At 35.9% G+C, this 17,935-nt stretch overlaps 1 protein-coding gene across 1 annotated transcript; it reads left to right on the top strand.

The window, feature by feature from the left end:
* The first annotated feature begins 460 nt into the window (after positions 1–460).
* On the top strand, positions 461–16,974 carry LOC130914704 (uncharacterized). Its single transcript, XM_057834138.1, has 10 exons — positions 461–501; positions 5,622–5,721; positions 5,814–5,926; positions 6,003–6,057; positions 6,609–6,710; positions 6,785–7,150; positions 15,381–15,493; positions 15,570–15,624; positions 16,247–16,348; positions 16,423–16,974. Exons 1-10 carry the CDS (start codon positions 461–463, stop codon positions 16,972–16,974), a joined length of 1,599 nt encoding a protein of 532 aa, XP_057690121.1.
* The last annotated feature ends 961 nt before the right edge of the window (positions 16,975–17,935 follow it).

Genomic DNA, 17,935 nt, shown 5'->3' with positions numbered 1-17,935 from the left:
GGATCACAGAACGGCCGGTGCCCTGGACGGCTGGCGGGCGCCATTCATTATGCATCACTGTTTTTATCCCCCCATCCTCTGATTATCTACAGTTCGCATCCAATCCGACAGGTGGCAGCAATGCGCCTGGCTGTTCACTGCCAATCTGATGGAAGAACGAAGAAAGCACAGAGTAGCCTTCATGTTCATTGGTTCCTTGTGGAAGCAAAATAGCGACGAGCGTTAATGCATGGTGGTGGCAAAAAAAGAAAAGAGAAGGGTGGCGCAGAGAAAGTTAGGGAGAAAATTTTAAAGAAACTGGACAGCGAAGCATTAGAACGTCATAAATTGACAAATATTTTCGCAAGCAGCAGTCTGGCTGGTAACAGCAGCCCAGCCCCCGGCGATTGTGAGAGTGGGAGCGGCAGCCGCTCTGACGTGCAGCCGGTGCAGGGAGAGAGAAAAGAAGAGGGAGGGAGTAATGATAAGCTGGTGGAAGTTCCCCAGGCAAGCGCAGAGCAAGTAAGTAGGGATGAAAAATGTTTCTTGCTCGGTATACTGGCAATTGTTATCCACCAGGTAGCATCATTTTAAATGAAATAAATGACAATTACAGGGTTAGTGCCAGCTAGTCCATGTACCCGTTTGAAATCGTGTCAAGTTACAGTATGCTAGTCCTACTATCCCTCTCCTAAGAAAAAATATTTTAGCTGTAAAACAACGTATGCACACGCAGCAGCAATATTAATTCAGAAGAAATATAAAATATTAATATATTAATTCAGAAGAAATATAAAATATTAATGAAATGAATGGTTTTACTTTAAAGTTTAGGTAGCTAAATTGATATGATATATATTTTTAATCATTTATATATCGTTTTGTTTTCTGGTTAATACTTTCCAATGAAGGTTATGTATGAAGGATTTGTCTTGAAATGTTTATTGTATTTTCATTGAAATGTATTATTTGTGTGGCAAGATTAATTATGGCATAAAAAATGAAGTCATTTCATAGGCACAGTGGATAGGTGCTATTATAGTCAATTGGATACATAAAACTTGCTTTAAAAAATAAATTCTTTAATTTGTGTATTCAGGTTGATTATAGAGCTCGGGCAGAAGATGAATCCAATTCCAGTTCAGCCTTGCAGTACTTTGAGCGCCCCAAGTCAGACAGTCACAGTCTAGACACATTTTTTACTTACCACCCTCAGAAGACAAAACACCTGACTGTACAAAGAGTATTCATAATCGAAGATGGCACAGATAGAAAATGGCTAACATACTGCGAAGAAAATCATAAAGTACTGTATATTGTATATGTATAGTAATGCAATGTGTAGTTTTTCATAGCCGCTTCATTTTTCTCTCAAAGTGCACGAAATTGATGCATTTTACAATAAAATGTAAAAAAAAAAAAAAAAACATTCTCCAAGGGGGGCATGTCCCCCGACCCCCCTAGAGGGTCTGTGTTTCCCTTCCTACAGCGATTCTTGTGGGCTGGGCTGAGTCAAAATCCAGGGCTGCTTTTTGGTCCTAGTCCGCCCCTGGCCACATACAGTAACTTTTCCCTTCTCTAACAGTTTGTAACAGAAAAAGTGTGACGATTGCAGAGTGCCTAAATATGAAAATTTATTGTTTTTCAGAAAGCCACAATCAAATAACCCTTTCTGGATTCTTCACGGAACAAAATAAAATAAAATAAAAATATGATATAATATAATATAACATAATATAATATAATATAATGAGGGCTGTCAAAATTATCGCGTTAACGCGCGGTAATTAATTTTTTAAATTAATGACGTTAAAATATTTGACGCAATTAACGCACATGTCCCGCTCAGACAGTATTCTGCCTTTTGGTAAGTTTTACAGCAAGGTTTTTACTGCTGTCTAACAGCGAACTCTTGTGGTCGCTTTGCGACATGGTTTATTGCTTTCTTGCCAGTTCAATATGGCTGCACGACGTCTCGGGCTGATAATGTTGTGCTTTTATGATCCTTGGACAAGATTTGTCCGTAAGTATGGTTGTTGTAAAGAATGTACATATTATGTTAGTAAGCGAAATGTTATATTTTTTGTATGAGACGCTTTTTGTTTATGTTTAGAGAACCTGTATAGCGTGCTAAGCTAACGTTGTTGCTAATGCAATGCTTGTGTACTTTTTTTTGTAGTTTCACTACGGTCTAAAGAGGACAGTGGTTTGAGGCCATTTTATTAATAAATCAGATGAAAAAGGAAGAAGTCTGATTATTAAGGCGTTGTTCACTAGCTTTCTAGCTTTGGAAAAAGTAGACACTTCGGAGTGAGGACAGCATAGACAGATTTAAATGACAGTAGAGTGAAATGCCCACTACAGTCCTTATGTACCGTATGTTGAATGTATATATCCATCTTGTGTCTTATCTTTCCATTCCAACAAATTATTTTACAGAATATATACATAATTTACAGAAAAATATGGCATATTTTATAGATGGTTTGAATTGCGATTAATTGCGATTAATTAATTTTTAAGCTGTAATTAACTCGATTAAAAATGTTAATCGTTTGACAGCCCTAAATATAATATAATATAATATAATATAATATAATATAATATAATATAATATAATATAATATAATATAATATAATATAATATAATATAATATAATATAATATAATATAATATAATGAATAATACTGACACTATGAATTAAGGCCAGGAAATAAATAACACTATTGAGAAAAAAAAAAAAAAATCAAAATGCTCTCTGGTATTGTTCAGGGGGCCGGACCAAATGTGGAGACGGGCCGTATCCGGCCCGCGGGCTGTAGTCTGGGGACCCCTGCTCTAGTGTCTCGTGACTCAGCCGGAAATGCGCACGGCTAAATTAGTTCCCCCCCAGGAACACAACATGCTCCACACAAGTCCCCTAGGTGAGTTCTGTTATGAGGTAGTGGTCACTACAAAAGAAAGATTAAAAAAAAAATCTATCTTGGTGAGACAGGCAGTAATGAGGGAAAGGTTTACCCCCGTCTGGCGAGACAGCCGCGGCCACAACAGCTCAATAGTTTAGTTATGTGTAAATAAATTGTTACTTTGCTATCAAAAGCTCTATTTGTCTTGTTGTTTATGTTATTTTGTAGAAGGAAAACATTATTCAAATGTTTGGGATGTCACAAAAGCAAAAAATAGCTGTGTTAAAGTCAAAGTTATGTTTGAAATGTATGCTTTTACAACAGCCCAATTTCTCTGTTTTTTTCATCAGAAATGGGAAAATTGCTCAAACTAAGTTATTTTCTTATGCTGATGTCTAAAGAATGGAAAAAGATATGAACTAACTTTTTTTTCTGCTGAAAGAAGAGAGTCCAATATTTCTTTTGCTGGGTTCCATGTTTATATAGCAATAGAACAGAAATTTCTGTGGGCCTTGCAAAGTCAGTCAAAATCCAGTAAAATGGCCGGGTGCGAAGGGGGTTGCTCCGGTGAAAATGGCTGGGAGTGAATGAGTTTTAAAAAAAAAAAAATCTATTACAGCTTTTGTGGTGACACAGATGACCTGAATGTTTCATTACAAAAACGTAGGCATCATTATTGTTATCTACACAGGCTAACCCATCTAAAAGTGTGGGCGTTATTGTTCTGATTTTATATACTATTGATATAGACGAGAGAATGAGTGAGAAATAATGTACAAAAAGTAATCAGAGCAATAGGTGGCTACTTTGAATTAATTTGAAGAAACATTTTCATGTATTTCACCTTTTTTCTGAGTACATAATTCTACATGTGCTCATTCATGTTGATACCCTTAGTGAGATTCTACAGTGTAAATAGGCATAAAAATCAAGAAAACGTACGAACGAGATGTTTTAAAGTGTGGAATGTACTGTATGCAGAACGTAATATGCATGGACAAACTTGACGTCCGGTGGTGACCCCTAGTGGTGCAAAACACAGGTGTTGTGCCAAAAAATAGACGCCCCGCGTGAAATGTCCCCCCTGACGGGAACGCTTATTTATAACGCTTTATTGAGGGTTTATTTTATTTTATTTTATTTTATTTTATTTATGTGTTTATTTATTTTATTATTGCGCGCCCACACGTCACTCGTACAGTTTTTTCTTACCAATCGATGGCCATGGAAACGATTTTCTTGTACCGTGAATGTTTTATTTTACTCTGCATGAACTAATAAATCTCATACCTGTGTGATTGTCATTGGGATATGGTCGTGAAAACCTGTAGACTAATACATCTCTGTTCAAAGATGGTTATGTGGCCCAGTCCAAGATTTGTTACTAAAATACAGTACTAGTATTTTGTGTAATTTATTTATTTAAAACTGATTGTACAGTCGTAAATCCATTACTGTAATGCGTCCATGAAAACATTTGACGTGTTCACCTCAATAAAGCGTTATAAATAAGTGTTCCCGACAGGGGGGACATTTCACGCGGAGCGGCTATTTTTCGGCACAACACCGGCAAAACCACATTATTGTAGCCCATTTAAATAATCTATCTGCAATCGGATGATTAAAAAAAGTTTAGAATGATGATCATATCTGCGACAATCTAATGGGTTTACTTTCGTCTTTTATTTTGCAAGGTAAACACCCTGTTTGTCTGTTGCTACATTTTGAAGTGTGATCATTGTGCTGTGTTAGCTTAATGGAATTTACTTGATTAGAGGTTGACCCAACGAACAGGAGGTGCTTCTCTTTCGTCAACAACACCTTGAAAGAAGACTCAAGTTGACAACTTGTCCTATGCTGCAAAATAGGCATTTATATTTTTTATTTACTTCATTTATTTTATTAAGTGTCCCCGGCCCAGTATTCATGATGTGAATTTGTGAAGGTAACTTTCGTTTCTGTAGTTTTCTCGTTGGTCGACTTGAAATCATACCTTCAATAAATCAGCGGTTAAGGAGGAAGTAATTTTTGATTAATTAACTTTCAGTATTGCCCCTTTGGTGGTCCTGTGGTCATTTGCTCATTAATTTTCGATAACAACACATTAAGTCCTTTGGTCTTTCATCTCTCACGACATCACAGGCAGAGCTTCAAACTGTCGGTTTGCAAGTGGTCTTTTCCTCTTTCATCTTTGATGACGTCACAGTAAGACCGCATATATAAATTTTGTAGAGAGGCTGGATTTACTCTCATTTACCTTCAGGTATCATCATTTAGTACTTATTTTTTCTCACACAATCAGTCTAGAAAGCAGCAGAGAGCTTTTCTCATAAATCCAGCAATGGGGGTTCTATCTTTTATGAGGTACAGTATTTAAACACTTTAGAAATGTAACGTTTGGTGATTATCATCTTAATTATTATCATCATGAATATTATCATTATCATTTTTCATATAACGATCGAAATACTGAGTAAGGGGAGTATCACACTTGCAAAATGCAGACTTGAAACATTTAAGTTCCCTTACAATTAAAGGAAGGTTGGGGTTTAGTTTGCGAAAAAGCATTACAATAACACACTAAAAAAAAATTTGTAATCTTGATGGTCAGCTTGTATCTCATGATATGCCATTTTTATGTTTTGTTTTTTTTATGTTGCATTATCCTGATACTCCCAAAGATGTTATGTTTGTATTTTAAAATTAGACTTTTTTTTTTTTGTCTTTTTCTTTAGAGCTCACTTCAATGTGAATGTTGACAATGCAATTGAAGAACTCCTTCATATGCAACCCGCTTCTTTATCAGAGCAGGAGCTGTACATGTACAATATAGAGGTAAGCTATGTCAAATTTAATACATTTGGAAGCTCATAGTGTGCCTTAGTGGAGCATATCAAGATTTTTTTTTTGTGTGCGTACTTCTGCAGAAGACATACATGAGGCAATTTATGCTCTTGGAGAAGGAGAACGAGGTTCCGTCCCATCTGTCAGCCGAAAATATGAAGCAGTGGTTACTGAACAAGAGAAGTTTCCAGCATGAGTGAGTACCAGTGGGGTCATGTAACATACTCTGTAGAAATATGTGGAATAATCAATTATTTATGTCCATTTTAAAGGTTCTGCAGTATTGAAGTGAAAGTGCATCCCGGGATGTTCGAGCTTCTTCGTGTGGTAAGTACAGAATAATAGTTAAGATATTGAATGTGCAGTTGTTTTAATTGTAGACTCAGTGTGACGTCTGACTTTTTTATAATGGAATATTGTCCATGGTTTTTGAAGAAGGAGGACAGGTGTCAGGAATAAGTTTGAGGTATTACAATATCCTGGATAACTTAATCTGTTGTAGTAATTTGATGTAGAGAGTGAAACTACTTCACAGTAACAGTATTTTACGTATATCTAGGTTTGGGTTCGTTCCTATTCACTTGAACGAATCAGTATAATGAGGATGAGTTTTGCTTTTTGAAATTAACTACCGGAATGAACTGATATTCTAAATAAAATCTATGGAGATGGACTGTATTGTATTTACAGCATCTAATTTTAAACCAATGACTCCAGTTGAAACACTCATGTCATATGTATCACTCTTTTTTTTTGGTTTTGTTTTTTGCCAAATTTAAATAGAACAATTGTCAGAACAAAACTTCAAAGATGTCACTACATAATCAGCTTGTTGCAAGATGTCAACCTTTAACTCGTGACTGTGTTCATGTATGCAGGCTTGGACTAGGGCAAGGATAATGTGTCTGAATCAGATGCACTGGCAAGTCTGCAAAGATTTCACCCTTGAAGAACGCCTTTCGGGGTTGTTCAATAGAAAGGTAAGGAAATTATTCTCCACACTAAATTAACCATGTGCAGCAATTCAGAAACTCATCATTTTTGTCTTATGAAGGTCACCATCGAAGGCCTCCAAAAATTCCTTTCAATAGTGACTCCCCTGGCTGAAGAGAACATCAAAACATACGTCCATCATCTATACCGCTCTCTGCAAGTATCATTGAGCAGCAGTGAGATGACCGAGACACAAAGACTGACACTGTACCCAGATTTTCACCGTGCTACTGCGCCTATCGTGAGAGAGATCCTTCGATTGGTTCTAAATTCGCTTATGTCAAAAATGAACTCTCTTGAGAATGATGAACCCATCACAGCAACATTAGAGCAAAGATCTGAGAGAGCCAGCAAGAAGATCGTCCGTATGCTCACCGACGCTCTGCTTTCCATTCCGTGCCTGCGACAACACATCACACAAGACAATGTGCTGGACATTTGTACTGACACTGCTGGGAAAATCACCCAAAACCTTTTCTGTAACATTCTTAAAAGCGCTGCAAACGTTCACTTTCTGAGCTGTGATGAAACCTTGCTCACTGCACGGCTCGAAGTCAAAAATGCTATTGTGGAAATGGTTGACAATTGCAGTGATCTACCCCTTTTAAGCTAAGACTAAGAATAAAAACAATATAACTGAATTACTGTTTATTCCTCATACTTCCATACACAAAAATAGGTTTGTACACTGAACTCTTACAGTATGGTGCCCTATACACTTAAGAATATTTGGCTATTATTTGTAACCTGATTAATGGCTTCCACTGAATTGAAATTAATTTGGAAATGAGATTTTGTTTTTAAAGTCAGCCCTCCAAAAGATGACTCCTCTCTTAACAACTGTTTTTTCTTCTTTCACTATTCTTTGATTGCTTTTCACAAGAAAGTTATTATGGTGAAAGTGTTCTGTGGAAAATGAGACACGGGTTTTATCCCCAAAAATAATATTTTAAATTTTTGTAAGCCATTGTAACATCATTCAGTGTGGACATTGAACATCACGCTCAAATATTGAACGAACCCATTTAAACCATCATTCAATTAAAATGCATTGCTCATAAGTTGAATAGAAATTGTATCTGTGTATCAATTAATTTTCTTTTATCAAGTTGGAATGTCCTGTCATGATATTCACAATTTAATTTAGAGTTTGACTTTTGGGGCAGGGGAGGCACAACATGTTGATGACCCCGAAATGCAGTGTCAGCAATAAAATGAACTTACAAGAATATTTATAATCATAAATTGAAAATAGGCGTTTTTTTGTTTCCCATCATTCTTGCGGAGAATTCTAAAGCAGGCTGCTTAGGCAATACTTTTCACCAAGATCGTCATTCATTGAATATGGTATGCCCACCGGTATCGTGCCGATGGAGTTACCCCAGTCAAAAATTGTAACCCCTGGGCGGCGCCATATGGAGGTAGATATGTGTCTTTATTATTCAATCAAAAAAAAAAAAGTTGTTTCAATCAAAATATGTATTTTCAATCAAAAACAAAAGTCGCTTCAATTTAAAAAAAAGTGTTTGAAAGCAAAAATAAATTTGAAACAAAATGTATTTGACAGCTATTTTTCTTTGGGTTTGGGTTTTCTTTGATATTTAAAAAAAATTTTTTTTTATTATTTAATGAAGCAACTTTTTTGTTTGAGGTAATGTTGATATGTGTTTGGGCCACATTTTGGCTAGAACGTTTATGTCTTTATTATTCAATCAAAAAATGAGTTGCTTCAAAAAATATATATTTTCAAAAAGAAAAATCACTTCAAACAACAAAAGAAAAAATCTATCATAGAAAATGTTTTTGAATGCGAAAAAATATTTGAGATTGAAAATTTGGCATTTGAACACTTAATTTTTCATTGAAAAAGTTTGATTAAATCAATCCTTTTTGTGTTTGGGCCATATTATGGGTAGGGCATTTGTTTCTAAATCATTCAATCCCCCATAAAAGTTGCTTTAATAAAAATAAATATATATTTTCAATCAAAGAACAAAAAAAAAATCATTTGAAAAATAAAATTGCCCTCCCCTATTTTTTTCGGGGGGGATTATATGCAAAGTCACATGATCTGTTCGAAAAAAAAAAAAACTAATTTTGACCCAGTATAATTTTTTTTGTTGTTGTTCATTTCATTCATTTTTGTTGCAGTTTTATTGCTTTACAAGTTTACAACTTTTACATATATAGGAAAGTCAATTTCATGCAATGACACTTTTCGGCCAAAGATCAAATATAGTTTCAAGACTGAAACTTTATTGACTCAATATAGTTTCAGTCTTGGTATGATCACAAAAATGAACCAATGACCTTAAATCATGGGATTGGTTTGGCACAGAGCAGTATTATATGTATCCAGGGGTAAAATCATTAGTGTTTCCAATACCTTTGAGACTATTGTGCTTTATGGTGCTTCTAAACCATATCTCATGAGATCATGTTGTGCGCCATCCTCTCATATCGGATATTTGTTGTTGTTCAAAAAATTCTGCAATTGAGGCAATGCAAAATTTAGTTTTCAATGTATTTATTCATAATTCAATGAAAATTATTGGAATTGAAAATGGTTACATTTATTTATAGATTTATCATGCGCGGCGCTAAATTTCTATTTGCGCCCTTAAAATTTAAGGTTAAGGGTAACTGTGCTTCTAGTAAAAAAAATAATAACAATAACAGGATAATAAATTAGACCGCTCATCATCTGCATCTACTATTGGTTAGCCCTTATGAAATGTGCATCTTTACATTTAGCATGAATGTAAAGTTTTCCTACAGAGTTAAGAAGCATCTGCAGTGATGAATTGCCATACGTTTGAATTAAGGCTGCCTACTGTACTCTAAACTGTAAGGACAATGAAATGACTGCCAATGGAAGAGCAAGCGGGCAGGAGAGTAAAGCCCTGCTGTTTGGTGTGTCATGTACACAGTGATTTTTTTTCACTCATGCTAATGCACTATAAACTCTGAAATTTCTAGGATTGTTTGTAATATTGTGCTAAGGTTTAGTGCAATGTTGAATACACGGTGGGTTATTATCAAGTCAGTGACCAATTTTAAGTAAACTGTAGTGCAAACTGAATCCTACTGTTGACAATAAATGTAAAATACCATGTTAAAATTCTGGCATCTACAGAATATAAATATATTTCAATCAACAAGGGGATTACAGTTTTACCTAATTAAAAGACTAGAGCAGTCTGAATGCTTACAATCTGACACATTTGGAAAAATTACTGATAGTCTCTTAGGAAAATATAACTGTATTCTCCCTTAAGAGCAAAAGGTTCATCAACATTTGTTCTGCAGCTCACTTACTTGCAACCAGCAGTGGCCTGCCTTGTTGCACTTTACTACACCTTACCGCCTCTATAAGTTTTACAATTGCCCAATTTCAGAAATTTTGTTTAGAGACAGCAATGTTTTCAAGATGGAAATTTGCCATTTCATCAGGGTTCACATTTAATTTTCTATGAAGATGACATCTGGAAAGAATCGTGATTTAAGTTTCACACAATACGCGTGCAGATGAGTTGCTTGCACAGCGGTGCCTTGATTGAAACAGTAAGAGATGCAGTTTTTTTTTTTTTTTTTTTGATACAAGTGGTCACTTTGATATTTTTTTGCTTTGAATTACCTGAGAACAAAAAAAAGAATCTGCACTACATACACTTTCTGGAAGCAGTGAAGTATACTGTCCTTCCTACCAGGCTTTGTACTGTATTTTGTACTGTAATGCTTTTAAAAAATTCTATGTGAGTCACATTATGCCTACAGTGCGACCAGAAATTAAAAAAAAAAAAAAAAAAAAAAAAAAACACAATAAATTGTAAAAAAACAAAAAAACAAAAAACAAAAACAAAAAAAAGATGGGACTAATAATTTGTTCCAAGGCTTTATGTCAATATTATTATTATATTACCAAGGTACATACACCTGAAGCACAATCTTGTACTGGAGGTGATGCGATTCATTTTAATGAGGAAAGCAAAAAAAAAAAAAATGTTTAGAAATAAAATATTGTTAAATAACAATGTTTTGAGTCACATGTCTGTTTTTCACACTTTTTGATGTTTTGTGCTTTTTCCCGTCCAGACTTTAGACACAGTCACTATGTGTTACCTAAGGAATGCAAAGCTTACATGACTTAATCACATAGGAGAATATGTCGCTAAATATATAAGTCAACACACTGCAGTACATGTTGATTTACAACAGGGGTCTTCAAACTATTCCACATAGGGACGCAGTGAGTGCAGGATTTCATTTCAACAAAACAAGACGACGCTACAAACCAATCTTGTGTCTTACAGATTTAATCAGTTGATTGCTGCTTAATTTAGCAGAAACCTTAGAGGTTAAACTGTGTGTGCTCAATCGGTAGGAACAAAAACCAGCACCCACAGCGACCCTGGAGCACTGGTATGGAGACTTCTGATATAGAACAACTTTTGCCAAAAAATATTTTTTCTTCAATGTGCTTCAAATTGATCAATTATATGAAATATTAAAAATATGAAAGCTTTTTTTAAAAAAGAATTCTGTGAATTCTGCCATTTTTCAGTCACTGCACTTACCAAGAAGAGCAGGGAAATATTTGTCGTGTTTATGAGAATTATGTGTGAAAATGCCGTTTTCTCAACATCCCACCTAGTTTGCAGCGCTTTATAAAAGGCAACAGCAGTTTGTTGCAAGCTGAGGTATACAGGGTCTGCGTCCTTCGCAGGACCTCATATGACAACAGTTGATACGTGATTTTGTAATCCATTGTTACCACATACCAGAACTGACTGATGATCTTTCTGTGCTCCACATTTTCAACCGTTCCCTTTTAAAAGTCACCGAGCACCTTGACTGTTCATATCAGTCTATTAAGGCTGAATTAGTTCGCTTTGTCCACATTTCAGTAATGTTGTTCTTGATGTTCTCAAAGCATACAAAGCATTATGTCCTGTATTCAAGGATTTTCTACATTTGTGTTTCATTGCAGATGTTTGCTGGTTAAGGTTTGGGGATTGAGTGTCTAGTAGGTGGAATGCGACCATGTCTTTAACAACCGAGCATCTCTGTATTTAGAAAAGTACCGGGCTGAGCTGAGTGATGGATTCCGATACATGATCAAGAGGTAACGATCTCCCTCGCTGGGTGCCACCATCCCTTCGGTGCCTCAACAGCTGGAAAATATTCTGTAACAGCGAGCAAGACAAGCAAGTTGTAAGAAATTGACCCTGTGAAGAAAAAAAAACTATTTAGTCATGCTAAGATTTTAAGTAAACAAAACTCAAATTCTTACATTCTCTCAAGAAGCTTGTTATTTTGAATACAGTAATTTTCGGACTATGAAGGCGCTTTCACATTAGACCAAGAGGACCAGGGTCCGGTTGGAGAGCTACCTCACAACAACACTTGCAAATGACTTGTTGATAAGGTTCAGGATTCACACGGCGCCAGCTGAATTTTCCAAGTAGCATCACGTGGACGAAAGGCAGATCATTGATTGGACAAATAAAAGAGGAAATAACTCCCTCCTGCGTGGGGAGTGAGCGTGGAACTGCACGTAATGTAGTATAGCATAGCAAGTCGCCGCTCTGCCAGCTGCGGCGTCCCTCCCTCCCGACTCGATCCCGAGCGAACTGGAGTATATAAAAAATGAATAGGGGAAAGTTAAAACGAATATGCCGTAAATTAATGCTTAACTACACGGCGAAGACAAAGAGTAAGAGAGCGGCGTGCAGTTGTTGTACAGCTAACACGGCAAAAATACGTTCTCTTTTTAATTGTTCAAGTGTCCCAAAAATGTATTTATACGTCTTTTACGTTTTTTTTCACAAGAGACATTTCTAGGGTTCTGATGCAACTTCGCTCCAAAGCACAATGTTCAAAATCCATTTTAAAGCAATAAAACTGGCTACTGAAGGGCAGTAGCGCATTTGGTAAGAACTCATATGGACCATGGAAGTGAAGTGAAGAGAAATAGTCAGGAAACGGAAGTTGGAAGAAGTAAGAAGCGTGGAAAAAAAGTGGAGAACAATGTAAAACACAAGGCAAACAACACTGGAGGAGTGTTTTGGAAAGAAAAAGACACAATTGTCAAAGTGTAGCGGATGATGTTGTTGAGTCTTTGTTGCTCGTTGAGTAGAGTTCGCATTGCCGTGTTCGGCCGCTCGTGTCTCTCATGACTCACTAGTGTCTCGTGAGTCAGCCGGAAAAGCGCACGGCTAAAGTAGTTCCCCCACCCAGAAACACAACATGCCCCATACAAGTCCCCTAGGTGAATTCTGTTATGAGGTAGTGGTCACTACAAAAGAAAGATTCAAAAAAATCTATCTTGATGAAACAGGCAGTGGTGAGGGAAAAGTTTACCCCCGTCTGGCGAGACAGCCGCGGCCACAACAGCTCAATAGTTTAGTTATGTGTAAATAAATTGTTACTTTGCTATCAAAAGCTCTATTTGTCTAGTTGTTTATTTTATTTTGTAGAAGGAAAACATTATTCAGATGTTTGGGATGTCACAAAAGCAAAACATAGCTGTGTTAAAGTCAAAGTTATGTTTGAAATGTATGCTTTTACAAAAAGCTCAATTTCACAGTTTTTTTCATCAGAAATTGGAAAATTGCTCAAACTAAGCTATTTTCTTATGCTGATTTCTAAAGAATGGAAAAAGATATGAACTAACTTTTTTTTCTGATGAAAGAAGAAAGTCTAACCTTTCTTTTGGTGGGTTTCATGTTTATATAGCAATAGAATAGAATTTTCTGTGGGCCTTGCAAAATCAGTCAAAATCCAGTAAAACGGCTAGGAGCAAAGGAGGTGAAAATAGCTGGGAGTGAATGAGTTAAAAAAAAAAAATCTATTACATCTTTTGTGGTGACACAGATTACCTGAATGTTTCATTACAAAAATGTAGGCATCATTAATGTTATCTACACAGGCTAACCCATCTAAAAGTGTGTGCGTTTTTGTTCTATTTTTATATACTATTGTTATAGACGAGAGAATGAGTGAGAAAGAGTGTACAAAAAGTAATCAGACCAACAGGCGGCTACTTTGAATTAATTTGAAGAAACATTTTCAGGTATTTCACCTTTTTTTCTGAGAATATAATTCTACATGTGCTCATTCATTTTGCTACCTTTAGTGAGATTCTACCATGTAAATAGTCATAAAAATCAAGAAAACGCACGAATGAGAAGATTTTTTAAAGTGCGGCCTGTACTGTATACAGAACATAACATGCATGGAAAAAACTTGACGTCCTGTGGTGACCCCTAGCGGAGCTAAACCGGCAGAACCACATTATTGTAGCCCATTTAAACAATCCATCTGCAATTGATTAAAAAAAGTTTAGAATGATGACCATCTCTGGGACAGTCTAATGGGTTTACTTATCTTTTATTTTGAAAGGTTAACACCCTTTTTGTCTGCTGTTACATTTTGAAGAGTGCTCACTGTGCTGTATTAGCTTAACGGAGTTTACTTGATTAGAGGTTGACCCAACGTACAGGAGGTGCTTCTCTTTCGTCAGCAACACCTTGAAAGAAGACTCAAGTTGACAACTTGTCCTATGCTGCAAAATAGGCATTTATATTTTTTATTTACTTCATTTATTTTATTAAGTGTCCCCGGCCCAGTATTCATGATGTGAATTTGTGAAGGTAACTTTCGTTTCTGTAGTTTTCTCGTTGGTCGACTTGAAATCACACCTTCAATAAATCAGCGGTTAGAGGAGGAGGTAATTTTTGATGACTTAACTTTCAGTATTGCCCCTTTGGTGGTCCTGTGGTCATTTGCTCATTAATTTTCGATAACAACACATGAAGTCCTTTGGTCTTTCATCTCTCACGACATCACAGGCAGAGCTTCAAACTGTCGGTTTGCAAGTGGTCTTTTCCTCTTTCATCTTTGATGACGTCACAGTAAGACCCGCATATATACATTTTGGAGAGGCTGGATTTACACTCATTTACCTTCAGGTATCACCAATTAGTACTTATATTTTTCTTATACAGTCAGTCTAGAAAGCAGCAGAAAGTTCTTCTTATAAATCCTGCAATGGGGGTTCTATCTTTTATGAGGTACAGTATTTAAACACTTTAGAAATGTAACGTTTGGTGATTATCATCATTATTTTTATCAACATGAATAATAATATTTTTAATGTACGTATAATGATCGATATACTAAGTGGAGTATCACACTTGCAAAATGCAGACCTGGAACATTTAGGTTCCATTACATTGAAAGGATAGTAGGGGGTTAGTTTGTGGGGGGAAAAAAAAACATTACAATAACACACTAAACATTTTTTTAGTAATCTTGATCGTCAGCTTGTATCTCATGATATGCCTTTTTTTTTTTCTTTTTTTTTTTTTAATGTTGCATTATCCTGATACTACCAAAGAGGCTCTGTTTGTATTCTAAAATGTGATTTTTTTTTTTTTTTTTTTTTTTTTGTCTTTTTCTTTAGAGCTCACTTCAATGCGGATGTTGACATTGCAATTGAAGAACTCCTTCGTATGCAACCCACTTCTTTATCAGAGCATGAAATGTACATGTACAATATAGAGGTAAGCTATTTCAAATTTAATACATTTAGAAGCTCGTAGTCTTTCTTGGTGGGGCATATCAAAATTTTCTTTGTGTGCGTAATTCTGCAGAAAACATACATGAGGCAATTCATGCTTTTGGAGAAGGAGAACAAGGTTCCGTCCTATCTGTCAGCCGAAAACATGAAGCAATGGTTGCTGAACAAGAGAAGTTTCCAGCATGAGTGAGTACCAATTAGGTCATGTAACATACTCTATAGAAATATGTGGAATAACCAATTATTTATGTCCATTTTAAAGGTTCTGCAGTTTTCAAATGAAAGTGCATCCCGGGATGTTTGGGTTCCTTCATGTGGTAAGTACAGAATAATAGTTAAGATATTGAATGTGCAATTGTTTTAATGGTAGACCTAGTATGATGTCTGACTCCTTTATAATGGAATATTGTCCATGGTTTTTGAAGAAGGAGGACAGAAGTCAGGAATAAGTATTAGACATTACAATTCCCTGGATAACTAAATCCGTTGTAGTAGTTTGATGTAGAGAGTGAAACTACTTTATTGTAGCAATATTTTACATATATATACAGTGGGGAGAACAAGTATTTGATACACTGCCAATGGGTTTTCCCATTGACTGTGTATCAAATACTTGTTCTCCCCACTGTATAGGTTTGGCTTCGTTCCTATTCACTTGAATGAATCATTGTAATGAGGATGAGTTTTGCTTTTTGAAATTAACTACCATAATTAACTGATATTTTAAATAAAATCTATGGAGATGCACTGTATTGTATTTAAAACACCTGATTTTGAACCAATGACTCCAGTTGAAACATTCATGTCATATGTATTTCTCTTTTTTTTTGCCAAAATTAAATAGAATAGTCAGAACAAAACTTCAAAGATGTCACTACATAATCAACATGTTGCAAGAAGATGTCAACCATTAACTCGTGACTGTGTTTATGAATGCAGGCTTGGACTAGGGCAAGGATAATGTGTCTGAATCAGATGCACTGGCAAGTCTGCAAAGATTTCGCGCTTGAAGAACGCCTTTCGCGGTTGTTCAATAGAAAGGTAAGGAAATTATTCACCACACAAAATTAACCATGTGCAGCAATTCAGATACTCATCATTTTTGTCTTATGAAGGTCACCATCGAAGGCCTCCAAAAGTTCCTTTCAATAGTGACTCCCCTGGCTGAAGAGAACATCAAAACATACGTCCATCATCTGTACCGCTCCCTGCAAGTATCATTGAGCAGCAGTGAGATGACCGAGACACAAAGACTGACACTGTACCCAGATTTTCACCGTGCTACTGCGCCCATAGTGAGAGAGATCCTACGACTGGTTCTGAATTCGCTTATGTCAAATTTGGACTCTCTTGGGAATGATGAAGCCATCACAGCAACATTAGAGCAAAGATCACACAGGGCCAGCAAGAAGATTCTCCGTAAACTCACCGACGCTCTGCTTTCCATCCCGTGCCTGCGACAACACATCACACAAGACAATGTGCTGGACATTTGTACTGACACTGCTGGGAAAATCACCCAAAACCTTTTCTGTAACATTCTTAAAAGCGCTGCAAACGTTCACTTTCTGAGCTGTGATGAAACCTTGATCACTGCACGGCTCGAAGTCAAGAATGCCATTGTGGAAATGGTTGACAATGGGAGTGATCTACCTCTTTTAAGCTAAGGCCAAGAATTTGTGTATTATATCATATAGAGTTTGTGTGTGTGTTCATAAATAAAATATAACTGTATTACTGTGTATTCCTCATACTTCCATACACAAAAATAGGTTTGTACACTGGACTCTTACAGTATGGTGCCCTCCAATTAAGAACAAGTCATTACCTGTAACCTGACTAATGGTTTTTTGCTGAATTGCAATTCATTTGGAGAGGAGTGTTTGGTTTTAAAGTCACCCTACCCCCAAAAATTGGCTCTTGTCTGAAAAACTGATTTTTCTTCTTTCACTTTTCTGAGATTGCTTTTCAGAGAAAAGTTAGTATGGCCTATGTGTTCTATGAAAAATGAGACCGAGGTTTAATCCCCAAAAAATACATTTTAATTTTTTTGTAAACTATTGTAACATAATAATTCAGTTTGGACATTTAACATCACGCTTAAATATTGAACGAACCCACTTAAAAAAATCATTCAATTAAAATGCATTTCTCATAAGTTGAATACAAATTGTATCCCCCCAAAAAATATTTTTATCAAGTTGTCCTGTCATGATATTCGCAATTTAACAACATATTGAAAATGCCTCAATATAGTTTCAGTCTAAGTATGATAACAAAAATGAGCCAATGAGCTTAAAACATGGGATTGGTTTGGCACAGTGCAGTATTACATTTATCCAGAAGTAAAATCACTGGTGTTTCCAAAACCTTTGAGACTACAGTATCATGCTTTATGGTGTTTCTAAACCATATCTCCTGAGATCATGTTGTGCGGCACCCTCTCATGTTGGGATATTTGTTGGTATTCACAAAACTCTGCAATTGAGGCAATGCACAATTTAGTTTTCAAAGTATTTATTCAAAATTCAATTAAAATTGTTGGAATTGAAAATGGTTACATTTAATCGATTTATCATGTTTGGCCCTACAATTTCTATTTGCGCCCTTAAAATTTCAGGTTAGGGG

This window comes from Corythoichthys intestinalis, chromosome 4, assembly GCF_030265065.1.
Source record: "Corythoichthys intestinalis isolate RoL2023-P3 chromosome 4, ASM3026506v1, whole genome shotgun sequence".
Lineage (NCBI taxonomy): Eukaryota > Metazoa > Chordata > Actinopteri > Syngnathiformes > Syngnathidae > Corythoichthys > Corythoichthys intestinalis.
Note: the sequence above shows the minus strand (reverse complement) of the source record. Positions and strands in the feature narration are given on the sequence as shown.